The sequence below is a fragment of the Dipodomys spectabilis genome, unplaced genomic scaffold, assembly GCF_019054845.1.
Source record: "Dipodomys spectabilis isolate Male_0828 unplaced genomic scaffold, ASM1905484v1 ptg000360l, whole genome shotgun sequence".
In the NCBI taxonomy this organism is placed as follows: domain Eukaryota; kingdom Metazoa; phylum Chordata; class Mammalia; order Rodentia; family Heteromyidae; genus Dipodomys; species Dipodomys spectabilis.
In genome coordinates, this window is record NW_024871037.1 from 1907943 (window position 1) to 1923423 (window position 15481).

Genomic DNA, 15481 nt, shown 5'->3' on the forward strand with positions numbered 1-15481 from the left:
GAAACCGCAGATCTCCACCGGGAAGCCTCAGCATCTCTTCTGCCCTCTTCCCCGCCCCTCCCTCCAGGTCTCCCAGCAACCGTCGCCTAGCAACGGCGCTGCGTGCGCGCGGGCGGGACGTCTCGCGTCTCCGCTACTGCGCAGCCGCGCAGCGCGAGTCCGCCCCCCCCCCCCCTCCACCCCGGACCCTGCGGCGGCCCCTCCTCCCCCGAGGCGCGCGGACGCGCGCGGGCCGCGACCTAGCTGCCATGGCGGCGGCGGCGGCGGCGACGACGACGAGCCCAGGCCCGAGGCCCGAGGCCTTGACTGCGGGTGTGGCCTGGGCGTCTCCGGAGCCCCGCGGAGCTGGCGTGGCCTCCGGCCTCGGCGACGCCGCCGCCGCCGCCGCCGCTGAGGGCGACGCGCCGGTGCGGCCCCTGTGCAAACCGCGGGGCATCTGCTCCCGCGCCTACTTCCTGGTGCTCATGGTGTTCGTGCACCTGTACCTGGGCAACGTGCTGGCGCTCTTGCTGTTCGTGCACTACAGTAACGGCGACGAGACCACCGACCCGGGACCCCAGCCTCGTGCCCGGGAAGACCCTCCCCCGGCCCCCGCTCTGAGCCCCCTCCCCCGGCTGGAAGGCATCAAGGTGAGGACGCCCCTCCCCCCCCCCCAGCACCCCTATTGCTCTCCAAGGCCCAACCCGAGGGGAAGGTCGCTCATCCCTGTCCCTCCCCTGCCCCCCCTCCCATCCTTACTCTTACCCCTCCACCCCTTCTGCACCTGACTGACGGGGGGGGGGGGGTGGTCAGCCCCATGCGCGCGCATCTGCAGGCCAGCCAGATGTTGCTACCACCCAGTGCCACCTGGCACACCCCAGCTCTACCCACCCGCTGTGTGCCTTTCCTTGTAGGTGGGGTACGAACGCAAAGTCCAGCTGGTCACAGACAAAGATCACTTCATCCGAACCCTCAGTCTGAAGCCGCTGCTGTTTGGTAAGTCTGTAGTACCGTCCTGAGACGGTGGGCGGGTGGGTGGGTGGGTGGCAGCAGTGCAGGGTGGTTCCTGTTCGGCAGCGTGCTTTCTGTTTTGAAAATGAACCCTCCCTCCCTTTTATCTATCCAGAGGGATTGTCCAAGTTGAAGTAGGGCTTCCTGTACCTTAATGGGGTGAAGGGATGACCTTTTTACTCCTCTCTCCAAACCCCCACCACCCCCTCAATACATCCTGGCAGCAGATTCTTCCATTACAAAGCTAGGCAATGTGGCCCTGAGAACATAGATATAGATATAGATATATAGATATATCTATATATATAGATATAGATATCTATCTGTCTGTCTATCTATTTTTCTGTCTCTTGTGGGGCTTGAACTCAGCCTGGGCACTGTCCCTGAGCTTTTCTGCTCAAGGTTAGTGCTCAACCACTTTGAGCCACAGCTCCATGTCCGGTTCTTTGGTGGTGGTTCCTAGAAGATGAGTCTTTCCTGCTGAAGCTGGCTTTCAACCCTAATTCTCAGATCTCAGCCTCCTGAGTAGCTAGGAATTATAGGTGTGAGCCACCAGCACCCTGCTAAACTTGATTTATTTTTTTAAGTTGTCTTTGAACATTTTCTACCCCTACTAATCCTGTTACCTAGAAGGAGGAGAGGGCTGGAGACTGATAACCAGCTGCCAGCTGGTCTCAGGGCCTCTGGGGAAATCATACTTCCAAAGTAGACTTTGGGATCTGATGACAAATGGGAGTGTGCCCTCAAGCCTACCTGAGAGCTTGACCATTTGCTCCCAGCACTCCATCATTCCAGAGCTTCTTTCTATTATCTATGGCTGGCAGAATTTGTTCAGGGTGACCTCATTTAGAGCCATATCATAGTTTCTGTTTTCTGAGATTTTTATTACATAATAGGCTTCCTGTGATTATTTCATTTGGGTGTGGGTGCTTGTGTGCACACAGGCACACACATGCGTGTACACCAATACTGGTGCTTAAACTCAGGGCCTGGGCACCGTCCCTGAGCTTTTTAAAAATTTTTATTTTTTTCTTCAAGGCTGACAGTCTACCACTTGAGCCATAGTTGTACTTGCAGCTTTTGGTGTGCATTGGAGATAAGAGACTCATGGACTTTTCTACCTGGGCTGGCTTCAAAGTAGGATCTTCAGATCTTAGCCGCCTGGGTAGCTAGGATGACAGGCATGAACCCCCAGCACCATGCTATTTCCATTCATTCCTAAAACACCCCTGTAATGTGGATGCAACTCACATTTTCTCTCGGACCAATGGGTAAAGTGAGGCAGCTAGAGTTGCAGTGGTTAGTTTAGTGATGAAATGGATTAAAACCCAATCAGGGGACCAGGGCATCTGGCTTAGTGGTAGAGTGCTAGCCTAGCATGCATGAAGCCCTGGGTTCCATTCCTCAGTACCACATACACAGAAAAAGCCAGCAGTGGTGCTGTGGCTCAAGTGGTAGAGTGCCAGCCTTGAGCAAAAGAAGCTCAGGGACAGTGTCCAGGCCCTGAGTTCAAGACGCAGGACTGGCAAAAACAAAAACTCATCAGGGGCTGTGGTGTGTGGCTTAGTGGTAGAGTGCTTGCCTAGCATGCATGAAGTCCTGGGTTCAATTCCTCAGTACTTTTGCTGCTGATTAACTGTAAAACCTATGTCAAGTACTGTTTTAGGTACTTGGAACACACCTTTGTTCACTACAGCCCAAACACTGACAAAGGAAGGGAAAGGCAACATGATAAACAAATAATTAACTCTCTGTGGTGTAGCCATGTTAGGAAGTGAGGCATAATTAATTGTAGGCAAGGCAGAATTTTACCTGAGGGGGTGGTGGTAAAACTCTTAATAGGTAAGTGGGGTGAGCCTTCCTGAGGAAAATATTTTAAACCAGGTGCTGGTGCATGGAGCTGGGAATGTGGCTTAGTGGTAGTGTTTGTCTAGCATGCATGAAGCCCTGGGTTTGATTCCTCAGTACCACATAAACAGAAAAGGCCAGAAGTGGTGCTGTGGCTCAAGTGGTTCACATCCCAGAACTGGCAAAAATAAATAAATAAATAAATGTGGTAGAGTGCTAACCTTGAGCAAAAGAGTTCAGGGACAGCACCCAGGCCTTGAGTTCAAGCCCCAAGACAGACCAAAAATAAATAAAGAGGGAGGAGGCAGAATGTAGCTTCTTCCTGCTCTGACCTAGAGCTCGACTCCAAACCTGTCAGACCCAAGATGCTACATCTCAACGTGGGGAAGAAAGCCCCAGATGTGAGCTATAGGAAGGGATACTAGGCTTTTCCTGGGCTTATTTGTGTCTCTGTCTCTAAAGGTCAGTCGCTTTTTCAGGTTGCTTTCATTGGTGCTGGTGGTGTGTCTATAGAGTTATGTCTCCTGATCATCATTGGCTCAATGGGCGGTCTGGGTGCTGTCTGTCTTCCTGTCTATAACCACCATTACCCCTTCTAACTCGGTACTCTCTCCAAAAGCAGCTGGGGCCCCTCTGCTGAGCCAGCACAAGTTTGAATCCATTTTCCTTAACTATTTAAGGTAAATGAGTCATTGCTACTGGTACCCAAATAGGATTTTGAGAGCTAATTTGTGTGTGTGTGTGTGTCTGTGTATGTGTCTGTGTATGTGTCTGTGTTGGATTTCTAGGCTTTGAACTATGGTCCTTGTGCTTGCTAAGCAGGTCCTCTACCACTTGAGCCATGCCCCCACTCCTTTTTTGCTTTAGTAATTTTTCAGGTAGGGTCTTCTGGTTTTTAACCAATACCTTGATGAATGTACACTGCTATGCCCAGCTTATGGGTATGGGGGGAGGTCTCACTATTTATTTATTGCCTGGCCTGGCCTTAATCCCCCTGATCTCCAGCTCCACAGTAGCTGGGATTATACTCGTGAGTCACCGTGCCTAGCCCAAAGGTATTCTTTTTCAGTTTAAGAAAAACAAACACCCAGCTGTATCAGATCTCTAGGCCCACAACAAACACAGGAGGCTCAGTGTAGAGAAAGTTCTAATGTGTATATCAGTGCAACGTTTGAGCAAATGAATGTCGTTTTCTGCATGGACTGCATCCTTTTTTTTTTTGTTTTGTTTTGTTTTTGGATCCGGTCGTGGGCATGAACTCTGGGCCTGAGCGCTGTCCCTCAGCTCTTCAGCTCAAAGCTAGCGCTCTACCACTTGAGCCACAGCACCACTTCTGGCTTTTTTCTTTTTGTGTATGTGGTGCTGAGGAATCGAACCCAGGGCCTTAGGCATGCAAGGCAAGTGCTCTGCCACTGAGCCAACTTCCCAGCCCATGGACTGCATCCTTAACACACACACACACACACACACCTGCCACTTCATGGGTAGCTGCTTGTCAGAGCCATCGACTCAATAAAGGACAAGCAGGTATGCATGGGTCTGTCTGAAGCTCAACCAGCTAAACCCTGCCCAAGGGGGGCATTGTTTGAAGCTGTTTGTTTACCCTGAGACTCGCTTTAGGGTATTGGAGCATATGAACATATGCAAGACAATGGCTAGGCTGTCATCACAGACTTGTAAAAGACATAAAGCAATAGTCTTTCCTGCCCAGTACACATAGTAGTCTAACCTGCCTTGCAGCCCTCCCCTCCCCTCCCCCCCCCCCCCTTACTCAGGAAGAGCTCTGAAGTACAGGACATATTCCTGCCATATTTGAATCTTGGGCCATTTTGGCTTGTGATCTTGCGCCTGTCATCCTAGCTACTCAGGAGGCTGAGATCTGAGGAGCAATATTCAAAGCCTTGCCAGGGCAAGAAAGTTCAAGAGACTCTTTTTTTGTTTTTGTGTGTGTTTTTTTTTTTAATAGTCCAGCAGCCTTTTATTTTTTTACATCTCTTAGACCATGAATTCATAGGGAATCGGTTCCAATAGCTCAGGCTCCTTTCAGTTGGTTCTCACAAAATGTGCTTCTCTGGGTGGAGCAGGCTGGTGCTTCTGTTGAACCCAGGTTCCTTTCTCTCTGGCTTCCTTCTTTTTCTGGTCATTTTCCTGCACTCGTTTCAGGAAGCTGTCTCGGCTCTTAAGAGTGTTTAATACGCTCACTACGCACATTAATCCTCTTGGCAAGGATCTTGCCCTTAACTTGATTGTTTACAACAAATGCCAACAGCATGCATGCTGGGTAACATTAGAGACCCTTCCAGTTTTGCCATGGTAACATTGGTAGGGCATTCCTTTTTGAACAATACCCATTCCCTTGATGTCTACAATATCGCCCTTCTTGTAGATTCTCATGTATGTGGCCAAAGGAACAACTCCATGTTTCCTGAAGGGCCTAGAGAACATGTATCGAGTACCTCTCCTCTTTCCCTTTGTGTTCGTTATTTTGGCAAATTACTGGAAGATGGTGGTTCTGGCCAAAAGGCTTAAGAGAAACTCATCTCCAGTGAACTGCCAGAAAACCAGAAGTGGTACTATGGCTCAAAGTGGTAGAGTGCTAGCTTTGAGACAGTGCCCAAGCCCTGACTTCAACTCCCACAACCAACAAGAAAAAAAAAGAAAAGAAAGGAAGAGGGGCTGGGAATGTGGCTTAGTGGTAGAGTGCTTGCTTAGCATGCATGAAGCCCTGGGTTTGATTCCTCAGTACCATACACAGACACACAGACACAGACAGACAGACAGATAGACAGACAGACACACACACACACACAGAGGAAGTGGTGCTGTGGCACAAGTGGTAGAGTGCTAGCCTTGAGTAAAAGAAGCGCAGAGACAATGCCCAGGCCCTGAGTTCAAGCCCCAGGACTGGCCAAAAGAAAAAAGAAAAAGACAGAGGAAGAGGGAGAGGGAAGGAGGGAGGAATGGAAGGGAAGGGAAGAAAGAAAAGCCCCAGCCCCTGTAGTTCTAGTTCTTGGCACTGGTGATGGGGTCACTTGTATTCAGCCAACTGTGGATTTCCATGGCCCTGGTACTAGGTACCAGCTGTATTGGATCAGGTGGCTTTGGGTGTACAGGAGAATGTACATACAGGGGACAAACAACTGCAGTCCAGCATCATAGAATGGATACCAATTCTGTGTGGGTGCTGTGATCTGGCTTTTAACATATCTCATCTGTGTGTGTGTGTGTGTGTGTAAGTGCGCGCACGCACATGCCTGCACCAGTGCTGAGAGTTTAAACTCCAGACCTTGTGCTCTTGTTTGGCTTTTTTTTGCTCAAGGATGGTGCTCTACCACTTGAGCCACAGCTTTACTTCTAGTTTTTTGCTGCTTCATTGGAGATAAGAGTCTCATGGAAGCTGGGAATGTGGCTTAGTGGTAGAGTACTTGCCTACCATGCATGAAGCATTGGGTTTGATTCCTCAGAACTACATAAACAGAAAAAGCCAGAAGAGGTGATGTGGCTGAAGTAATAGGGTGCTAGCCTTGAGCACAGAGAGGCTCAGGGATAATGCCCAGGCCCTGAGTTCAAGCCCCAGGACTTGTAAAACAAAGAAACAAAAACAAAGAGTCTCATGGACTTTCCTGCCCAGGCTGGCTTCGAACTATGATCCTCAGCTCTCAGCCTCTTGAGTAGTTAGCTAGATATGATCCACTGGTACCCAACTGAATTTTTTTTTTTTGGTCAGTCATGGGGCTTGAACTCTGAGCTTGGGCTCTGTCCCCGTGCTCTTCAGCCCAAGGTGAGGTGGTAGACCACCTGAGCCACAGCACCACTTCCAGTTTTCTAGTGGTTAATTGGAGATGAGTCTCAAGGACTTTCCTGCCCGGGCTGGCTTTGAACCATAATCCTCAGATCTCAGCCTCCTGAGTAGCTAGGATGACAGGCGTGAGCCACCGGTGCCCGGCTGTTTCACCTTAATGGTTTGAAAGGAGTAGGGTGGTGGTGAAGACCTATAAGGGATGTGCCAAGATTCACGTGGTTGACCAGGCGTAGCCATAACAGGCCATGCAGTTGGCCTGTATAGCTTCACACAGGTGCTGCCGAATGGGGTGGATGATGGAGGGGAGGTTGGGGGGGGGGGGGGAATGACTCTTTTCTGTGCTCTTAGCATTGCCTTGTGGCTTGGAATGCTTGGCAGTTGCTAGGCAACGACACTGGTCACCTAGCAACAGCCCTGCCACTAGCTTGGGCCGCCACATCTCATACTTAAGCCCTTCCTCTTTCCTCATCTCTCCTCTCTTCTCCCCAATCACGCAGGCTTCTTTCTAGCTTTCCAGTGCACATCACCCTCTCGGCTGCCTTCACCCCCCATCTCAAAGGGAGGGCCCTCTGGGGCCTGAAAAGCTTCCAGGACATTTCAGTCTCTGTCCAGGGCTGGCACAGGAGTACAGGAGCCTGGTCCTCAAGTCCTTTTTTTTTTTTTTTTTACCAGTCCTGGGGCTTGAACTCAGGACCTTGGCACTGTCCCTGACCTTCTTTTGCTCAAGGCTGCGCTCTACTCGTAGACCCACAGCAGCACGTCTGGCTTTTTCTGTGTCTATGCTACTAAGGAATGGAACCCAGGGCTTCATGCATGCTAGGCAAGCACTCTACCACTAAGCCACACCTCCAGCCCTGGTCCTTGAGTTCAGAAAGAGCTCATTACTGCTACAGATAGTCACCCACATGCTCTGGGATGGGCTGGCTCTGCCCAGGAACTGAGGGAATGCTGTTGACAGGGTAGGTTTGGCTGAGGGAGGGCCATGAGCCTTGTGGCTCAGCTCTGGGAGAAAAGGCCACTAGATGGGCCTCAGTTCTATCTCTTGACATCTCTTGAGCGGCTAGAGCTTCCACACCTGGCTGTTAAGATGGCTCTAGTCCTCAGCCTGAACTGGAGACTGAACAGACCAAGGGCCCATACCCACATGCTCACCATTGGTGGGTCCCCTGACTTTGGCACCTCTGTCCCATGGGCACCTGCATCCTTCTGCCAGGAATACTAATAAAACAACTCTTCAGCCAGGCACCAGAGCTCATGCCTATGATCCCAACTACTCAGGAGGCTGAGATCTGAGGATCCAGGCTTGAGGCCAGCAGAGGCAGGAAAGATCCATCCTCCCTCTCTCCCTCCCCCTCCCTCCCTTACCCCCCTCCCTCTCTTTCTTTCTTTCTTTCTTTCCTTTTCTTTTCTTTTCTTTCTTGGTCATGGGGCTTGAACTGAGGGCCTAGGCTGCTGTCCCAGAGCTCTTTTGTTCAAGGCTAACACACTACCACTCTGAGTCACAGCACCCCTTCCAGATGGTTCATTGGAGATAAGAGTCTCACAGACTTTCCTGCCCAGGCTGGCTTTGGACCAAGATCCTCAGCTCTCAGCCTCCTGAGTAGCTAGGATGACAGGCGTGAGCCACCAGCACTGGCTTAGCACACTCCCTTCACTACCTGTTTCTTCTGCCCTGGGTTTCACAAGGTAAGGTCCAGGGTTTTCTAGGAAAGGAGGTCTAACAGGTACCCATTGTAAGCTACTTAAACTGACTGGGCTTTTGTTTTTGTTTTTGTTTCCTGCCAGCCCTAGGGCTTGAAGTCAGGGCCTGAGCACTGTTGTCCCTGAACTTTTTTTGCTCAAGGCTAGCACCCTAGCTCCACTTTCAGTTTTTTGGTGCTTAATTGGAGATAAGAGTCTGGAGCCAGTGGCTCAAACCTGACATCCTAGCTACTCAGGAGGCTGAGATCTGAGGATCATGGTTCAAAGCCAGCCTCGGCAGGAAAGTCCATGAGACTCTTATCTCCATCTAACCACCAGAAAACCAGAAGTGGCGCTATGGCTCAAGTGGTAGAGCATTCCCCTTGAGCTGAAGAGCTGAGGGACAGCGCCCAGGCCCAGGGGTCAAGTCCCACCACCACCACCAACAACAACAAAAAAGAGTCTCACAGATTTTCCTGCCATGGTCCTCAGATCTCTGCTCCCTGAGTAGCTAGGATGACAGGTATGAGCCACTGGTACCTGGCTTGCTGACTGAGCTTTTGATCAGCACATGGGGGTCTGGGTGGGGAGGTGTAGAGAGCATTGAAGAGATGGCACCTAATACCTAATAAACTGGAAAAAACAAAACTGGGTCTGTGTTTGCTTTTCCTTTTCTGGGTTGCTTTTTTAAATGTTATGTACAAATATCGAAAGGTGACATTTGATACTGCTATCTCGCACGCTCGCTGGGTAAGTTTGAGGGTTGGAGGTACAGGCCCTTTGTCTCATTTTTAGTGTCAAAATATCTGGGACCATGTCACCTAGCTCCGGCAGCTGGGTCTGGTCACGTGCTTCAGTTCTGGGTACAACAGCCTGGGTGGCCCTAGGCAAATTACCAAACTTGCTTGTGTTGATGGATCCTCATGGATTGCCAAGGGGAGTGGAGATGCCCTTGGTCAGAATCTCTGCCATCCCAGAATGATCTGCTGTGATCAGGTTTTTTGTTTTGTTTTTGTCAGTTGTAGGGCCTGAACTCTGGGCCTGGGCGCTGTCCCTCAGCTCTTCAGCTCAAGGCTAGTGCTCTACCACTTGAGCCACAGCGCCACTTCCGACTTTTTGCTTATGTGGTACTGAGGAATCGAACCCAGGGTCTCAAGCATGCAAGGCAAGCGCTCTTCCACTGAGCCACCTTCCCAGCCCCAAGCTTTAAGCACTTCTTAACATTTGTATGAGAACATAGCCACAGTGAGATGATCAGCACCCAGTTATTCAGACACATGGAGGCCAAGGCCCTTGAACTGACCTACAGCTTTTGGTTCTTGTGCTTTGGTCTTGCCCGTAGTGGGGCTTGAACTCAGCCTTTCTCTTGTTCTCACTCAGCTTGTCCCTCATGGCTGGAATTCTACCACTTGAATCATACCCCTCCCACCCTTCTTTTTTTTTTTCCTTCTTTTTGTCAGTCTTGGGGCTTGAACTCAGGGCCCGGGCACTGTCCCTGAGCTTCTTTTTGCTCAAGTCACACCACCAGTTCTGGCTTTTTCTGTGTATGTGGTACTGAGGAATCGAACCCAGGGCTTCATGCATACTGGGCAAGCACTCTACCACTAAGCCACAGTCCCAGCCCCCAACCTTCATTTTAATTTGAATAATGCTAAAAGGCAAAAAAAAAAAAAAAAAGCTAGCAAGGGTCACCTACCATCTCTCCATTATAAACTTATATGCACGATAAGAAGAGGCAAGCCCGTCCTTTGGCCTTCAGTCCTGCTCCAAGCAGACTGAACTTGTTCCAGGAACTTTCTGAATAATGTAGATTGTCATCCCTACTTCTACACACTGGCCAACACTTGCAGGACAACTCAAGCAAGTCAGACTGCAGGGCAGAGCAAATGTGTTCTGGAAAGCCCTCCACACGCATGGCAGCTCTCACATCCCAAAAGTCCTGCAGGGATCCAGGAGAGAGGTGCTGTATGGACAGTGCTCTGATTCCATCCTCCGCCTCACCCACTCCTTCTTCTGCAGAAATCCCTGGCTTCTTGAGCGATGAGGAGTGTCGCCTCATCATCCACCTGGCCCAGATGAAGGGCTTACAGCGCAGCCAGATCCTACCCACTGAAGAGTATGAGGAGGCAATGAGCACTCTGCAGGTCAGCCAGCTGGACCTCTTCCGGTTGTTGGACCAGAACCACGATGGTCACCTGCAGCTCCGAGAGGTTGGGATCTTGGGCCCTCAGTAGGCACTGGGAGAGGGAGTACCTAGCTTTACCTCCCCATTGGTCACATCACTCAGTCAAGTTCACACCGCAGTCAGATGCCATTCTAGATCTATTTGCACAGGTTCAGGGTCATCCTGTTTTATTTTGGTTTGTTGGTGCCTATCCTGGGACTTGAACTCAGGGCCAGGGCACTGTCTCTGAGCTGCTTTTCCTCAAAGCACTTCCAGTTTTCTGAGTGGTTTACTGGAGATAAGAATTATCTGCCTGGGCGGGCTTTGAACCGTGATCCTCAGATCTCAGCTTCCTAAGTAGCTAGGATTACAGGCGTGAACCATCGATACCCAGCTTGAGCTTGGTCTTTCTGAAGGTCCTTATGGCCATGTCCTGGACAGGCCTCCCATTAGTACCTATTTTTTCTGGGATAGCCTGTCCCCCAAGCCTCACCTGAAGTGCATGGTCTGTCCACTCTCCCTTGAGCCAGAAACATTCCAATAGGGCTGGGACTGTGGATCGCCCTCAGGCCTCTTGTCCACCCTCTTTCTGGCCTTCACAGATAACCTCTGTTGAACCTCCTATCAGCCTAAGGGGCCTTGGGCTCTGCCCTGTCCCCACCTATGTCCCATCACTGAACGCTTGGCTCTCTGGCAAGAACTGAGCCATCTGTGCTCCGAGGCCTCCACCACTGGGCTCATCCCACTGAGGGACCGACCCTCTTGTGCTTTAGGTTCTGGCCCAGACTCGTCTGGGAAACGGATGGTGGATGACTCCGGAGAGCATTCAGGAGATGTACTCGGCAATCAAGGCTGATCCTGATGGTGATGGTGAGCTCACGCCCCTTCACACCTCTGACCCTGGGAGCCACACCTCCTATTCCCCTCTGGGAAGCTTGAGCCCTTACCCGAACAGTAGAGAACCTCACGCGCCCCTTTCCATAGTGGCCAGACACAGGAGGTGAGGGGGTGTTTTTTGCCCTGCACCTCCGGGACATAGGCAGTCAGCCAGCCCCTACCCAGGCTCCTTGGTGACAATCTAGGGGGGCAATTCCTGGAGACCTTTTGCCCTCCTTGGACAGAGGTGAATGAAACTAGATGGAAGAATTTGGCTTGTGGCCTGTGGTTAGGGGGCTGTCATACTGCCACCAAAACAGAGCTGCTGTCAGCTTTTGAATGCTGAGTAGCTCAGGAAGCTAGGTAGATGGTGAAACTTCCTGGCTGTCTCCTAGAACCCTCAAAGGTGGATCCCTTGCTTTGTTATAGGACCGGAGCATGAGTACTTCCTTGCTGGGGGTGGGGAGGCTCTAGGTAGGATTTATTTGCTAGGGTGGGCTGGCAACCCATCAGGAAGGACTGGCTAAGTGAGTTCCACTCATGAAGAGTCCCCCTAGGATGTAGCCCAACTTTCACTCTATACAGTGTGAAGGTCTTGGAAGGAGAGCCAGCACTCACTGCTCTCTCTTCCCTTACTCTCTACAGCTTAGGGGCGTGGCCACCACACTCTTAGAGCCTAGGGTCCTGGCCAGGTAGCTCCGCCTCCTTTTGGAGCCCCTTTTCTCACTTGCTCAGTAAGGGTTTGGGTTTCTTCCTTCTGGGGACCAAGTCAAGGCTTAAACAGAAAACAAACTTCTCTGGGTCTTCCCTTAGGGCCCGATGTGACAGAAACCAGGTTCATCTGACCCAAGAGTCCAGGTGGGGACAAGTGCACATGGCCCCCCAGTGCCTGAGGCCAGGGGCTGCTGCTGCCTTTGGGGTAGGTAGGGAGGTACTGCCTGCCGCTATGGTTTCCCTCCTTGGGCCTGACGGGCACTGATGACGCATGCTCTGTCCAGGAATGCTGAGTCTGCAGGAGTTTTCCAGTGTGGACCTTCGAGACTTCCACAAATACATGAGGAACCATAAAGCCGAGTCGAGTGAGCTGGTGCGAAACAGCCACCACACGTGGCTGTACCAGGGTGAGGGCGCCCACCACGTCATGCGCTCCATCCGCCAGAGGTGAGCACCCGCAGCTCTCTTCCCGGGGCAGGGCCTTCTGCAGAAGTCCTTTTAGTTACACATTCTAAAAAAAATTGAAGCCAGGTGCCAGTGGCTCTTGCCTAGAATTCCAGCCACTCAGGAGATCTGAGATCTGAGGATCTGAGCTGAGATCTGAGGGTCATGGTTTAAAGCCAATCCAGGTAGGAAAGGCCATGAGACTCTTAGCTCCAATGAACCACCGAAAAGCCAGAAATAGAGCTGTGGCTCCAAGTGGTAGAGTATACCAGCCTTGAGCGAAAAAGCTAAAGGACAGACCCCAGGCTCTAAGTTGAAGCCCCAGAATGGAAATACACAAAAATCACCCTGAGGGCTGGGAAGGTGGCTTAGTGGTAGAGTGCTTGCCTTGCATGCATGAAGCCCTGGGTTTGATTCCTCAGCACCATATACACAGAAAAAGCCAGAAGTGGCGCTGTGGCTCAAGTGGTAGAAGGCTAGCTCTGAGCAAAAAGAAGCCTAGGAACAGTGTCTAGGCCTTGAGTTCAAGCCCCAGGACTGGCAAAAAAAAAAAAAAATCACCTTGAGAGGAAGGCCTCACCTCTCCCTCCTCCTCCTCCCAGTTTAGTGGAAATCTCAGTTTATCCAATCCAGTGCTTCCCCCTATGCTTGGCATTCATGAGGAAGCCCATCTTCCCTGGGAGACTGAATGTCCACTGCTCACCAGGGTGCTGCGCCTCACTCGCTTATCACCAGAGATCGTGGAGCTCAGTGAGCCACTGCAGGTTGTGCGATACGGTGAGGGAGGCCACTACCATGCCCATGTGGACAGCGGGCCTGTGTACCCAGAGACCATCTGCTCCCATACCAAGCTGGTAGCCAATGAGTCTGTACCCTTCGAGACCTCCTGTCGGCAAGTACTTCCCACCAGGGGGCGGGCTTCCATTGCCAGGCAAGCGGGCGGGGCATAATCATTGGACCACTCTTAGTCAATGAGGTCCCTAATTCTCCCTCAAATCTCTGCTGAGGGACTGCTAGCCATTCGTCTCAAGGCAGTGTAGATGGAGATACTTGCACTGAAATGAGGCCTCCAGCCAGGCCTTCAGATCTTTTGCCACCCTTCCCCCAAGATTTGATCTTCACTCCATTGCCAGAATTCTCAGCCTCCTCTCTCCGAAAGTTAAGCATCTCCTTTGCATCTAGCTGTTTCGGCTCAGCCCCCTTCTTGTTCCCCAGGAAACCTTTTGCATAATCTTGCTGATTGTCCAAGCCTACCTCTCCCAGCCTAGGCTTTGGTCAGTAATTTAGCTAAGTATGATCATAAGACAAAAATCAAGCCATCAAATAAACCAACAAAATACACACACACACACACACACACACACACACACACAGAGACAGGATTAGTGGGAAGGAGGGTTTAGGGGAACACTGGACAATAGTCTACCGCATTGTCAGTCATCTTAACCCTCTGGTCCCTGGAAACCTGGGCATTTTATGTTGCCTACAAGTAAGCCCCTGGAAACAGCCAACAGTTGGGGACCTGCTCAGCAGATCCCCTGTCTTACAGCTACATGACCGTGCTGTTTTATTTGAATAACGTCACCGGTGGGGGCGAGACTGTCTTCCCAGTAGCAGACAACAGAACCTACGATGAAATGGTAAGGGCCAACTCTTCCTCTTGTGGGCTGGCAGGGCCCTGGGCGAGTGTAGGGTATCCACCTCTTCCACACCTGGGAGGAGGACCCAAGTGGTCCCCTGGGCCGGTCTAGCTGTTTTCCCTCAGGAGGCCTTGGCTGCCTTGGCCACACGATGAGAAGGGAGGCTTTGAAACACTCCATCCACTTTCCCACAGAGTCTAATTCAGGATAACGTTGATCTCCGGGACACTCGGAGGCACTGTGACAAGGGGAATCTGCGTGTCAAGCCCCGGCAGGGAACGGCAGTCTTCTGGTACAACTACCTGCCTGATGGGCAAGGTGAGGGCCATGGCCAGGCCAACAGGTTTCCCTTACCCATCCCCCCCCTGCCATTTTGGAGGGCTGTTTCTCAATGCCCTCCCAGATGGGCTTCTTGACCTTGGTGCCTTTCCAAACAACATCCTTTTAGTGATTTCAGTAAGCTACCCCAGCACCTGTGCAACCTCTTGGGTTAGCTTGGCCCTTGCCACTCTGATGCCTTCATGTTCCTGCTTTGGGGGGGCATACCTATCTCTCACCAGCCAAGGCTGGTTTCACAGGGCCAGTGATGCTGATCATATTAGTGAACCAAATGATGGGCCCTCAAGGAAGCCTTAAGCTTAGACATGGGCTCCCCAAGACATGAATAGGTCACCGTTGGGCCTCCACTTTGTCCCATTCCCCCCCCCCCCCCCCCCCCGTTTGTCTAAGGGCCGAGTTCACGCATGCCCACATCCAGCCTGCTAGGGGGTCCCTTCTCAACCTTGTCCCTTGTCCCCACCGCCCTCCTTTAGGTTGGGTGGGTGACGTGGACGACTACTCGTTGCACGGGGGCTGCCTGGTAACACGAGGCACCAAATGGATCGCCAACAACTGGATCAACGTGGATCCCAGCCGGGCACGGCAAGCCCTGTTCCAGCAAGAGATGGCGCGCCTGGCCCGCGAAGGGGGCGGCGACTCGCAGCCAGAGTGGGCCCTGGACCGGGCCTACCGCGATGCACGCGTGGAGCTTTAAGGGAGGGGGGCGACGTGGAGGCCCGCTGTACCCCACCCCCTGCGGATGTCCCGCCCCGCCCCGCCGCCACCGCGGGCACCCCCTAGATTCCTTGGTATTTATGGCGTCCAGACCCCACCCCCACGCTACCCGGGCAAATAAAAACCACCAGGCTGGGCGACCGGTCACCGGGCAGACAATACCGCGGCGCCGGCGGGGGGCGGGAGACCCCGCGGGGATGCGCGGCCCGGGCTTCGAGCGCTCCGCCGGAGTCACGTGAGGGAGAGGAGGGGGCGAAGCCCCGCCCCCCG

General features: G+C 52.1%; 1 protein-coding gene and 1 pseudogene across 1 annotated transcript; one reads left to right on the top strand and one right to left on the bottom strand.

Annotated features, from left to right (window-relative positions):
• Nucleotides 1-386: 386 nt before the first annotated feature.
• Nucleotides 387-15345, top strand: P4htm (prolyl 4-hydroxylase, transmembrane). Its single transcript, XM_042665931.1, has 9 exons — nucleotides 387-629; nucleotides 894-975; nucleotides 10340-10530; nucleotides 11258-11354; nucleotides 12359-12521; nucleotides 13225-13410; nucleotides 14068-14158; nucleotides 14353-14476; nucleotides 14971-15345. The coding sequence occupies exons 1-9, from the start codon at nucleotides 465-467 to the stop codon at nucleotides 15189-15191; spliced, it is 1320 nt and encodes a 439-aa protein (XP_042521865.1). The 5' UTR covers nucleotides 387-464; the 3' UTR covers nucleotides 15192-15345.
• On the bottom strand, nucleotides 4834-5331 carry LOC122095719 (annotated as a pseudogene).
• Nucleotides 15346-15481: the final 136 nt, after the last annotated feature.

Bases quoted from the DNA above. Each gene is read 5' to 3' on its own strand.
- P4htm (XM_042665931.1), top strand. From the start codon at position 465: ATGGTGTTCGTGCACCTGTACCTGGGCAACGTGCTGGCGCTCTTGCTG. The intron at 10,531-11,257 runs GTTGGGATCTTG...CTTGTGCTTTAG, and splicing joins GTCACCTGCAGCTCCGAGAG to GTTCTGGCCCAGACTCGTCT. The intron at 14,159-14,352 runs GTAAGGGCCAAC...ACTTTCCCACAG, and splicing joins ACAGAACCTACGATGAAATG to AGTCTAATTCAGGATAACGT.